This window comes from Dasypus novemcinctus, chromosome 7, assembly GCF_030445035.2.
Source record: "Dasypus novemcinctus isolate mDasNov1 chromosome 7, mDasNov1.1.hap2, whole genome shotgun sequence".
Classification (NCBI taxonomy): Eukaryota; Metazoa; Chordata; class Mammalia; order Cingulata; family Dasypodidae; genus Dasypus; species Dasypus novemcinctus.
In genome coordinates, this window is record NC_080679.1 from 57,597,368 (window position 1) to 57,611,075 (window position 13,708).

At 36.5% G+C, this 13,708-nt stretch overlaps 1 protein-coding gene across 2 annotated transcripts in view; it reads left to right on the forward strand.

Annotated features, from left to right (window-relative positions):
• Positions 1-2,543: 2,543 nt before the first annotated feature.
• Positions 2,544-13,708, forward strand: part of COL5A2 (collagen type V alpha 2 chain) — a 146,834-nt gene continuing 135,669 nt past the window's right edge. The window contains exon 1 of one of the 2 annotated variants that reach the window (XM_071216223.1): positions 2,544-3,046. Coding sequence is in view for 1 of the 2 variants with exons in the window: in XM_058300506.2 (XP_058156489.1) it covers positions 2,950-3,046 (97 nt within the window). In the remaining variant the exon portion in view is untranslated. The remainder of the gene's footprint in view (positions 3,047-13,708) is intronic. The other variant, XM_058300506.2, reaches the window with a different exon arrangement.

A 13,708-nucleotide genomic window follows, 5' to 3' on the forward strand; every position in this document is an offset into this window, starting at 1 on the left:
TATTTTTGGAATTCATAACCATATCAAACTACTACAGAGGGATAACCCTGAAAAGGTGTCAAAATACCTTTTCTTTAGAGACTGGATATATGGGTGAGAGGTAGATCCAAGAGCTAAGAAGCAGTAGGGATACTCACTATTCTGTTTCTGAAATAGAATCCTAAATTTACTACTTATTAATTGAGCAAACTTAAGTAAATTTCTTTAAACCATAATTACAAATATATGATTTGATAAAAATAATATATACCTTTCAGGTTTGCTGAGAGAATTGGTAAAATTCATCCACTAAGCACATATTATAATATGCACACTGTTGGAATGGGCTTCGTTGGAACTGGGCCTCAAGCACTGAGGTCTAGAATCAGAGTTCTTCAAGTACTAAGAAATGTACGGTCTGCTAACCTGAGTTACCGCACCTATTAAACTGACATACCTGGCACAAATGCCTATGCATCTTAGAATATTTTGCTCTTCTCCAAATGTATCACCTAAATGACTTTAGCACCTAAAGTCAAACAGAGGAAAAGCCCAAGTCACAAAATCTTTTGTTACTTATGAGTTGACTATAATAAGATGTCAAGAGCTCACAAGGAGAAGAGAGAATTTACCTCAGCTGTACTGAGAATATTTACTCTGCCCTCAAGATGTCTTAAGCTTCAGGTGTGATGAGAGGGGGGAGCTGAAACTGGAGGAATTGCGAAAGGTCATTTTCTTCTATTTTAACCTGTATTTACAATTTACAATTAAAAGTAAAGTAAAATGATAACTGTATTAATTACAGGCAATATGCTCCTGATCTGAGCATTATGTACAAGTCCTGTTGTGTTATCATCTTTGTACCCCCGGCATCTATGATAGTTTCTGAGAATTGCAGGTTCTTCATAAAAGTTCATTGCCTCTGCACTGCAGTGAAGAGTCCAGACAAGGTGTATGAAAATTGTGCCAGTCCTTTGGAATCAGAGTGTTGGTGTCTCAAAGAGCCTTCGAGTAGATTAGAATAGAATTAGGAAGTCAGAGAACAGGTGTTTTTTGTTTTCCCTGCATTTATTTTCCTGTTATTCTTTATTAGTGAGGTGTTTTTAAGTCCTGGCTCTACTTAGATATGGTTGGGAGAATTAGCAGATGGATCAATTTTTGGTCCTTACTCAGCCCATTAATTTAAGTGGGGGCAGTGCACCCCTAGGGAACAGTGTGATGGTAGTAGAATTAATTGAAAAGGAACAAGTAAAGCTAAACTGAGGGCACAGGGCTAAGGCGTCTTGGACAGTTATCCTCCTCTGGAGTACATCTCCAGAGATTTTAGCTCCAAAGCTAAAATTCAAGGGTTCTTGTTCTCTAAAGAAAGGTGATAATAGTCCCAAGTCTTTCTTACCCCATCTTACCCTATAATGATCTCTCCTTTCTCTAAATTTCAATTAGGCTTAGTAGTTTGCATTTCACACATATTTATATGCTCTGGCTTACATTTCTCTCTTTTTTTTTTTTCTTGTAAGTTTATTTTCTTGGTGCCTACATATATTTTTTAAAGGCAAAGTGTCTTTTATTTCTCGAGTATCACTTCTGCCTTTCAGTACTTAACACAGCCCAAGTTACCTGATCACAATTGCGCAAGTATATACTCACCTGTTTGTATAAACATCCATTCTGATTCTAGGTGGATTCAAGATAGAAAATGCATAAGATTGTGTAGAACAAACTGAGGTCAATGAGATCTTGGCAAGCATGAGTGTAGCACAAGAGTTCATGACTATTCCTCTTCAGAGGTAACTGCAACCAGGACTACCATATTCCCTGAAAAGCTTGCTTAGAGATATAACACCATCATCTACTTTTATGTAGTTTCTTTGCAATTGAGAATTTAGTGAAGAATATATTACTTATTTTAGTGTCACTAAAATCTGTGCACTGTTCAGGATGAAGCCCTTTCCTCAAGTAAGAAAATTGGATCACACAGAGATAAAGAACTGTGTGTTCATTAACAACATTGGTGAGTGGTAGTGCTGGTGTTTGAACCAAGACTTTTAGATTCAAATGCAGTGTGCTTCCCATTCCTCTATACTAGTTTACTAGGCTATCTTTTTATATAAATAAAGCTCTCTGGGACAAGAGGGTCCTAAGAGATGTGGAAAAATAAGATGTGGAAAAATTAAGACCCATCTTCTTAATTTGAAGTAAGCTGCATCATAAATTCATTTGTCTAAAACCGTTGCCTCACCTAGAATATACCTGGGCACAGTTGTCATAATCCCCTTCCATAGTATAGAAAGAAAAAAAAACCCACAAAACAAAAACCTAAGAATGCGGGAAGTGGACCAGATGCTTCCTGTTTAGCCAAAAGAAAGGGTTAAAATTTGATTCTTTAAATGCTTGCCGGGACAAGGGAATCTCAAATGATCTAAACGCCAAAAACTAGGCTAAAAGGCTGTATTTCCTCACTAAAGGCTCTTTCAGGTTATAGGGGAAAAGTTACGGGTGTGTGTCTGGAGAGAGGGGTGGGGAGGGGAGAACAGGGCTCTTTCATCCTAACAGCCTTTCTTTATAAAAAGGAAAGAAAGAAATAAAAGTTTGATTCTGTTATTAAGCCCAATTTATGTTTAACACATAAATGTGATAGACAAAGTTAAAGGCACAGAGGCGCGTGTTCTGATTTGGTTGTTTACCATCAATCAGCCGTTGCTTGGCAGACACTGGATGGTTATGAGCCTGAACAAGCTGAAAAGGGGCAGGAAAAGAAGTGGAGGCAGCATTCTTCCTATTTAAAGCTGCATCGCTTGAAAAAAGTTTTCGCAGACTGTGTTGGAGCTGGTGCTGAAAAAGGGGGCTTGCAGAGCCTGCCCTGGGGCTGGTGCTGAAAGGAAAAGAGCCCGCAGCTGACTTCATGGTGCTACAATAACCTTAGAATCTACTTTTCACTCCCAGGAAGACCCACATGTCTAATATTTAGACATGATGGCAAACTGGGTGGAAGCAAGACCTCTCCTCATTCTTACCGTTTTATTAGGGCAATTTGTCTCAATGAAAGCCCAGGAAGAAGGCGAGGATGGTGAGTTTGCCTTTTGCTTTGCTGGTGGTGTTTATTACACGGTTTGGGAAATAGGTGGAATGTTAAGCCTCAGGAAGAGTAAAGAGAGGTTCTGGTTTGAAGCTGAGACGGGGGCTGACAGACTTGCACCTGGGAAAGGGCTCTGAAGACAGTCGGGATGTTTGTAAATCCGGAGCTTCTACATCTGCCTTTGGAAAGAATATACTTACTGGATATTTCTGGGAAAGGCTAGGATAAGTCCTTTTGCTTGGGTATGGAGAGTGGGAAGTTTAAAACAAAGAGAAAGTTTAAAACTGAACATTAAAGTCACTTTTAGTTAGAGGAGTTGTGTTCTGTGGGTTGGAGTTTTCAGAGCAAGGAAAAGTCGCTGCAGAGGCTGAATTGGGTGGAGTCTCTTTGTACTGAACTTCAGCTGCTTCATAAAATTCTTTGTTTAGAAAATTCTCTGCAGCAACTCTGATAATTCTGAGTTTTCTTTGTCTTTAGTTCCTCGTTCTTTAATCTTTACAGATTTTTATTTATTTCCCATTTTCATTTATGATCTTAAAATCACTTTTGCTTACAGAGAGCTGTCTCATTTATTTCTCCATGACAGAGGCTGATAGAACCCAGATTTCTTAAACAGTGGTATTTTCTCACCCTACTGACTTGATTATCAGGACAGTGGTAGTTCTCGGCTGGATGGCCGAAGGCAGGAAATCAGCATGACCAACGAATAACTTATTTGGCATACAGTATGGACATCATCCTTTAGACACAAGGGGTTTTGTTTGTTTGTTTTGTTTTTAATTAAAAAAAAATTTTAAGACGAATTTTGTGTGGTTACCAAAATTTCTCCTATGCAATTTACATACATTAGGGTTGGGCTATATAATGTGGTTAATCAATAAAGCATGACTGATACAAAATGTAAGAAAATAGGTAATTGGTTCCACTAACTTAAATCCTTAGTCTCAAGGCCTGAAATTTCAAATACAGACTTGTACTTTTTCATAATTGGCCATTATAGATTTTCATAACTATTTAACATCAAATGCAAGCTTTTAAAACTTAATACAGTTATTGAACTTTTCTGTTACTATCTTCCATGTATGTGTATGTTTATATAATTATATTTGTTCTAACGATGTTCATAAAATTAATTTAGAGACTACCAGTTCTAGACACATTTAAAGATTGAAAACAAGAATGTAGGAATGAATTACTTACAGTCTGAAAGGAGTCCCATAGAGGGGGCACTTTCTACAATCTTGAACTTTTCGTGTTACAATTATATTTTAAAAATATACAATTATATTTTTAAAAGTGAGACAACTTATAAAAGGTCAAGATTTTTGCGTTTCTTTGAAATGGTGCCGAAAACAAGCCTTGCTTGGAACGGGGGAGAAGGTAATTAAATAGGAAGTGGGAGTCAGGAAAGGGGAGGAAAAATATAGAAAAATTACAATAGAAGTAGAGAATCTGACTATAAAGGAAACAGTTGACTCCCTTCCTCCACAAAACAGCCAGCAACTTTTATTTGAAGCTTAATTAAGGGTGCTTTCCTTGTTAATTTATTTTAAAGTTAATAATTTAATTTTATAAGGTATAGAATTAATTGAATATGTGAAAAAATGAAATGAATATTTCATAAGGCATATGAAATTGGCCATATGTTAAAAAACTTTCCCAAGTTGTTGTAGTTACTTTGTGTTTCTGATAAATGAGCAGAATTTGAGTTTCCTTAATTTTCATCTACATAAATGTTAGCAATATGATAGGTAGAGTAATTAAGCCCCCAACTCCAAGCTAAAGCCCACCTCTCTATCCCCAGTCCAAAAGCACAGAAACCGGAATTGTAAGCATCAGATTTTAGAGAAAAAGTGTAATTGCTTGCATATGTATTGTAAAAAATAAATTTCTCTATTTTATTATTCCATTAGAGACTATATGTGATAACAGTTAAGTAGCAAAACAAAGTAGCTATACCCTTAATTAAAGATATAAAGAAAAGAATTGCAGAATCCATAGTATTCAGAGCTTCTTTATTTGTATTGTACTTAATGCATATTTTTGGTTTTACGTTTATATTGTATGGATATTTGGCAATATTTTATTTCCCCTGTTCAGGCTTGCCACAAGCCTAAGAAAGGTATCAGAATTTAGAAACCCCATGTGATTTGGAGTTTGGGTAAGAGTAAGTGTAGGTAAATGCTTTAATCAAAAGAATTGTCTAAGGAACATATGCAAAGAAACTATACATACTTGTATGCTTTTTTTTTTTAATTCCTTATATGACTTGAACTATTATTTTTCCTCTTTTGGACTGTAGTTATTTACCAGTAATGTAAAAGTTAAGCATAGTGCCTGCCTGATATAAATACTTATGAATTATGAAGTAAAAGTTAATAATGAAGTTTTAGGCCTTTTGGGCAAAAACATTAACACTAAATTTTAAAACTTACTTGACTTTAAAAATTTATAAGTAAACAAAAGGAGAAAAGTTGAGAATTAGACTTTATAATTGAAACAGTAACAAAAATAAAAAATCAGGGAAAAATAGATGATATAATCAGCTTTTCAAGATATGTGTGTGTGTGTGTGTGTGTGTGTGGTTGGGGCTTTTTGAAAAATGCCTCACTTCTTTTTCTTTTAAGAGAAAATAGTAATCCATGTATAGTAACTTTTAATTCCTTAATAAATGTCAAATACCTGGTGAGCTATACACATTCTTGTTATTGGAAGTGGACAAGCTTAATCTTAGAAAACTATCAATGAGATGATTTATTGTGATCAACATCACACGAGCAATGGTGAGAAGAAAAGATGCCTAAATGTACAATTTTATTTTCAGAGCCTCTATTTCAGAGATTTCAGAGCTTTCAGAGGCCACACAGGTAACACAAACAAGTGAAGCAAGTGAATGTACATATCGAGGAATGATAGGGCCTGTGGAAATGCATGTCCATGTCAAGGCATGTCGAATAGACACTTTCAGAAAGCATGCATAAGCCAGATAAAATATATCTGAGGGCAAAATTTGGCCCATAAATTCGCATGTCATAATTTTACACTGATTTACTGGATACAAGTCAACTCCTAATTACTGAGAGTAGAATGGCTCACAGTCCTTTCTATATCATGGTTGCTTGCATTTTTATATGTTAAATTTGCCATTTTCTCATTGCTAAAGTACAGATATGAAGACATGGGTGACTGGCCATTTAACAAAAAAGTTTTTTTCCCCTCAAGTAAAAGAAGAGTTTAGATAGGCAATGAAGAGCTGGTGTATTGGCTCCGCAAAGTCTTCAGTGTCAGGGACGCAAGCTCTTTCCAGCTCTGTAGTCCTATACTGTTAGGGTGTGTTTCTTGGTATTATGGTCCTAGAGAGCTGCAGGAGCTCCAGCCATCATATATACTTTTCAGGCATCTGGATGCAGGACAAAGCCTGCCCCATTATCACCTTTTAAAGGAGACTTTTAAGTCTTCATAACATTTCAACTTGTAGTTGGCCAGAATTTAGTAATATGACTGTAAAAAGCTGCAAGAGAGGCTGAGAAATTAATCTATAGCTGGGTAGCATTACTAAATCCTGCCAAATCCTGTATCCTGCTAAATACTGCCAATCTGTTATGAAGGATGAAAGAGAGAATGGTCATTAGGAATCAACTACAGTCCTGGTCACAGTGAGCATGTCTTAGTTACTTTTAGTGTATAGATATTATGGTTTCAATGGACAGAATGTAGTTGAATGACCAGACCCATCCTGGTCATTGTTCATTTATGAGTAGAGTACAAAGCTAAAAACACTGGGTGGCATTTAAATATTAGACTACATTTTCTTCTTCCTTATTTTCTACAAATAAATTTAGAAGTGTGTATACTTTTTATCCAAACTAAATTATTTTGGAGACTGTCTCTATATATGTATATATACATATTTATGTATATAGGTAGATTGAAATAGTTAATTCTTTATATTAATATGCATACAATGTATACTTCGAATCATGACTTGTTAAATTATTTGGACAGCAATCTGGAGTTCATTGTTGAGCTGGCTGCGTAAAGAATCACTTGGAGATCTTCTTTGCAGAGTAGATTCTAAGCAGCCTTCTGTCCCAAATATCCTAATTTGGTAGGTTCAGGATGAAGTCTGGGAATTTGTAACTTTTCAAAGCTTTCCTGGTCACTCTGATTCATGGGTACATTAATGAAGCACTCTATTAAATCTCTGCCTAATACTCTTTGTTTTTGATATGGACCAGTTGGCTACACACTGTGACTTTGGTAATTAATTTTCTATTCTAGTTATTCCTTTCTCAAGAAAGGCTAATTAGAGTTTATAGATGAACATTTCAAATGCACCATAATTTCTGGTAAAATAACTCAAGGTCCAAATCCTCCTCTTGGGCAGATAGGTGAATCATTCTACTAAGCAGAGGACATGCATTTTAAGAGATATTTCCAGGTGAATACATGTTGTTCATTTTGTATCCTCCTCTCCTTTATTTCTTGCTCTTCACAATTACCACCATCACTCAGGCCTGAAATTTATTGTGCTCATAATTCTCGAAATGCATGTAATGCAGGGGTGTGAAGCAGACATGTAAAAATGAAAGTTTTGTTCTTGAAGAAGCTGGGACTTAGAAGATTGGAGTCATGGTAATCTATGGCCACAGAATAAAATCTTTTGAATTAAACAGTTTGCTCCCTGTTGAAGAATAATTCATACTTCATTACTTAGCCTGGAATGTTCCTTCATAAAATGTTTGAAAATGGATCAATCTCTTTTTGACCTGATGTTTTTTCTTTCTGAGTATTGCAACACTGGAAATTTTGGCTATATATGAAATGTTACACATGGTGCATTGTAAATTCAATTTTAAAATGACAGCAAACTGTTATCAATGGAAACACTGGTAGTAACATAAGCATAGACTTGCCAGTATCTGCTTTTTAAACAAGCAAAGCAAGCCCTGGTCCAGACATCATAAGACAGAACACCTGGGTACTGGAACCACTCTGTATCTAACAGTTGGGGGAACTGCATAGCCTTCTGACTTCAAGAAGCCTTAGTCTCCTCTGACAAAAAGGGAAATTACAATCTTATTTCAGTCATCCACAGATACCAAACCTAGTGCTATTTTTTTTTTTTGAAGATTTATTTATTTATCTCCCCTCCCCCTTCCCCCTGTTGTCTATTCTCTGTGTGTCTATTTGCTGTGTCTTCTTTGTCCGCTTCTGTTCTTGTCAGCGGCATGGGAATCTGTGTTTCTTTTTGTTGTGTCATCTTGTGTCAGCTCTCTGTGTGGGCCGCACCATTCCTGGGCAGGCTGCACTTCCTTTCGCACTGGACGGCTCTCCTTACCGGGCACACTCCTTGCACGTGGGGCTCCCCTACACGGGGGACACCCCCGCATGGCACGGCATTCCTTGCACGCATCAGCACTGTGCATGGGCCAGCTGCACATGGGTTAAGGAGGCCCGGGATTTGAACTGCGGACCTCCCATGCGGTAGATGGATGCCTTAACCACTGGGTCAAGTCCACTGCTGGTATATTTTTAACTTTCACCAAATCTTTCAATTTGTTTTTGAAGCACCTTAGGGATTTGTTCTCCTTCTGCATTTCACTTGTTCTCCTTTTCTTCAGGGACCTTGCTTCATCAGTTATGGCCTCTCTACTTCTTTTCTATTGGCTCATTCCCTTTACCCTGTAAAGAAGCTCAACTCTCTCTCAGTGCCTGTCTCTAGTTCCCATTCTCTCTTTCCTTTTTTGACCCAACTGTTTTAAAGTAGCGCTATAGTTTTCCTGTCTCTGCCTTCCATAGCTGGGCTTTGCCTGCTGCACTATGATCTTTGACAACTCCATCCCACTTAAACTGGGGCCCAAAGCAAAAGATGTTCCAATGCGCCCCTGTCACCTTATCTTATCAGGCTTTTCTGCTTTATTTGATACCGTTAACCACTAAAGATATCCTGAAATGCTAGTTTCTGAAGGTTACTCCTCTACCTCCCTGACCTTTTACTCTCAGCTTCATTCATGGACTTCTTCTTTCCCCCTTAGCCCTTTGTCTTTTTTTTTTTTCCATAGGATTTCATCCATTGGTTCTCTCTGTATGTTCTCTTTCTAGATCATCTAGGAATCTTATTCACTCTCAAGAGCTTTGTTTAACACCCATATGCTGATTGTTCTCAAATCTCTCTATACAACTCTAACCTTCCATGTGAACTCCAGAGGTGTATATCTAACTGCCAGGAATAGTTCACAACCACTTCAAGTACAAGTATCCAAAACTGAACTCACCATCTTTCCTCCTTCAAAAACGGATTGTCTTCTATATTTCTTGTTTCAGTTCATGGCAATATCAACCAACCTGGTCATTCCAATTAGTAAAATTCCAATTAGTCACAAAATTCTCCCATTTTATCTGCTAAAAGTTTCTCCAATATACCTTTTTTCCATCTCTACCACAAATGCCTCAGTTCAGGCCCTCATCATTTCTCTCTGGACACTTGCAATGGCTCCTGCGTTCATCTCCTTGCCTCCTTTGTAGCCATTCCACACCCCCATATGAGTCGTTCCTTCTCTGCTACCTGTGTGGTATTGAACTAAAATCTAAGCTCATTACCCTCCTTAAAACCTTCCATTGGCACCCATAACTTCCAGAAAGAATAAGAAAAGCTGCTTAGCATGGAATACAAGGTCCTCTCAGATCTAGTCCATTTCTAGAATTTAGTCATATCAATGGTCAGTCTCTGCCTCAAACTTGCTGTTCTAATAATCAGGAATTGCTTGTGCTTCCCACTACCCTTCTCTCCGCCCCCCCCCCCCCCACTTTTCCTTTTATTACCTCTACTTTCTAGACTCCATTTATCAACTAGGGTTCCCTTTCCTTCATTAGCTGAGCCAAGTACACTCCATTTTGTCATCTCAACACTCCCTACACCTCTCCCATGGCATGTGCCATTATCATATTGCAACCACCTGCTTCTTTGCCTTCTCATATGCTCTTATTAGCACTTAATATCCTAATAATCGTGGACCATACCAAATTCATTCCTGTGCCAGGCTGATCTGAATCGCCATGCTTGACATGGCTTTCCTGTAGGTTTCCCTTACTCCAAATTCTCCCATTAATCAATTTTACCTTTTCCTGTTACATTTGTCTTTCTGAATCCTATTTTTACAATGTCAAGTCCCAAATCAGCAATTTATCCTGATTTTATATAGCCTATTTTGTCAATTTTATGTAGAAATGAATTTTTTACATGTATTTTTTAAACCTAAGAATGCCAAAATTATCTAGCTGACTTTCAAGGCTATCGTGAGTGCCTCTACTCAACCTAAACAGCCATATTCCACATTTCCATTACTGCTCTTTAACATTATTGACTGGTGCACACCATGTGGCACATTTTCTCAGGTCATGTTTAACCTTTCACTGTTTCCCGATTCAATTTTTGTGAGTTAGGTACTTCTGTGCTCCTCCTTTCATCTTCCCTCAACCTGTTAAAATTTTCCATCAAACCCTATATCCTCTAAGAAAGTCCTTTTGTTTATTCTAGTGTACAATGAATTTCTCCTCTTCTTTTAGTGCCTATTCTCTACGTGCTTCAAATGTGTTGGTGTTAACCAATGGTAAACCTCCCAGGGGATAAGGCCCGTGTCATGAATTTATTTTATGTATTAGATAAATGAAATTTATTCCATGCATATATGCTGATTGAATATTATTTGTGAAAATCTAGAAAATATTTCCCATCTTTCACTCATTGAAGTTTGAGTGAACTGAATTCAAATTCAGTTTTGTAAATTACATATGCATATTTTGGGGCAATTTTCTTGATTTCTCTGTGTCTTAATTTCTTCATTTATATAACTAGAATAATGATATTTACATTAAATAACTATTATGAAGTCTGTTTATAAATCACCTACATGATAGCATGGCTCCCAATAAATAGTAGGTGCTTAATAAATGGTAGCTGATACTACTATCATATTACTATTTAATAACAATATCAATAATGAATGCCTATTGGGTAATTATGAGAATCAATATATTAGATGTTATTAAAAAATAAAACTTAAAATATAAATTTTATCTACTATTCTTCTGGTCATTTTGATAATACAACAATTTATTCATGCTCATTTAAGATTTTTCACTGTTCAAATAGAAGGGCTTTATTGAATTGTTTCCTGTAGTTTTACTACTGGGAAAAACAAAATAAAGTAAAAATGAAAATTTCTTTCCATTGAAACTTTGAAATGGCCCTGTGATTCAGAGCATCACTCTCCACTCTCCCGTTCCACACTCCCACATCCATTTACTTTGCTGGGGTTGTTCCCAGTGAGTCAGCAAGCCAAGCATGACCCATTCCATGCTCCAGTGCTACTTCGTGCCTGTCTACCACTCCTGTCTGCTTAAGAGTTTATTTTCTGAAACTATGATAGTCATAAAAGTCTCTATTAAAATTGGAAGCTTATTTTCCACTCTGCATTGTGCTGGGTTGCATTTGGAATGAGAGGAATTGCTTCACTGCACAGGGATTTACAAGGCAACTCCCAGGACCATTTGGATAGAATAGTGGGGTGACCATCTTTTCTCAGACTTTGCACCAAGTCTCTTCATTTTCCAAAGGCTGTTAATTTACTTCACTCCCGTGAGATATTTTTGTAAAATAGTCTCCAGAAGCAGAAACTGGCATAGGATGTGGGCACTTTATCCTTATTCATACTTTCCTTACTTTGCTGCAATTTTCTTTCTTCTAAGTTTTTCATCTTAATTTTTCAACCATATGAAATGATGGTTTTAACTTGGAAGGAGCAATGCATATGGAATTTTACTGGCAATTTATTGCCATAAAATGATTTAATTAAATCTTTGATATTCATCATGGTTTTGCTGTGGCCTTAGATATTTTCTTTGTGGAATTCTAAAAATATGGAAGTTTCCAAAGCAAATACAATTTTATATACATTTAATATTGTTATTTATCTTAAATGACATTATTTAAATGACATTATTTAAATAGAAAAGACTGTTATTTTCTTCTGAGGTAGAAGAACCTTTCAGATTCATTTATATTAGCTTGAATGTATTTCTGAGCCTTTTCTTTTTCATTCTTTGCAGATCTTTATATTGAAAACATGAGAAGTTACAGTTTAGTTCAGAGCATTATGTTTCCCATGTTAGTGCTAAATTTTCAGCTAGAATTTCTGGGGGTGGCATGGGAGGAGGCCGGTAGACAGTGAGGTTAACTGACTACAGAGGAAAATGAATTGCATTGGAAAGCTCCTAGTTTTCTAGTCTTTGGCTACAAACATAGGACCTCAAAAGTTTTACTTATCTTTGAGAGTACAGACGGCATTGAGTATTCCCAGGCAAATGAGAAATTCTGATATAAGAATCTTCCTTTACACAAATTTGTGCTAGGAATAAAGAACTAAAAAACACCCAGTGGACTTGAGACCAATGAATGAGGGACACTGAAAATTCTATCAGGGAGCTTGTGCACCATTCTTAAGGGGCCTCAAGTATTATGTCTTTCTGGGTGTTCATAAAAAATCTCCCTTCTTCCTCCACTTCCCCTTAAATCTTGGAACTTCTAAGGCTGATGAGATTAGGCAAGCTTTTGTTAGTGGTTTTATCCTGTAAGCAGAGTAAAACTGAGCTGAATTTTACTGAGAAACAACTAATAAATTCCTGAACCAATAAAGTTCTCATTAGCTGGAAAGCTTTCAGCATACTTAAAGTCTGTCTAATTGTTCTGTTTGGAAAAGTGTGGGGGAGGGGTGTTCCTTTATATAGTGGATGAGATAAAATTGAAACAGAATTAGTTCTATAGAGATAAATCAAAGAATATACTCAAAGTTCCATTGGGGGTTTTTGTGTTTAGGTGCGTGAGGAGCAATGAAATAAAATAAATTGGTATGTTTTATATTTTAGTATGTTCAGCATATAAATAAATATATTTCAGAAACTTGGCCAGTCCCACGTGAACTACCTTGTGCCCCTTCCAAACCTGTTCCTTGGGTGCAATGTTGCTAAAGCTAAAGTCCTAAGAGGAAGAGAAAGTTCAGTTCTAAGAAAATAACTTTTAAATAGATGATTTTTTTTTTTTTTTTTTTTTTTGCTTTGTTTTCTTTCGTTTGGGAAAATATGCTTTCAAGATCCTTTTACTTTTTGAAGGAAAAGCATCATTCAGGACTTTCTGTTATTATTCTTGCATTTCCAGGATCTCCCATTGCAGCTTTATCTGGATGTTACCTTCCCAAATTTTGTTTTAAATTACAGACTTTTCCTTTAGTTTGTCCTCCTAGCAAAACTTAACCTGTTCAGTGTCCTCTATTCTTTCCTTTTCCATAAAGAACTAATACACTCTGTATAGCATCTGTGGTTATTGTTCAAAGATCTAGCTTTAATAATAATATTACTCCTTGTAATGTGAATTGTTATAGAGTAATTAACCTTTTAAGATCTTTTTCTCAATATTCTCTGGCTTAAGAACTTGGTGGTTCTGGATGAAAATCCCATTATCAGAGATGGACTCTGGTTGAAGTTAGCCCACCAAATTTCAAAACTGAAATTAGCCCATCAGATTCCCATTGCTTCCAAAAATGACTTTTGACTTTCCCTAGGATAGAACTTTATGATTGCTATATTATCGATGCC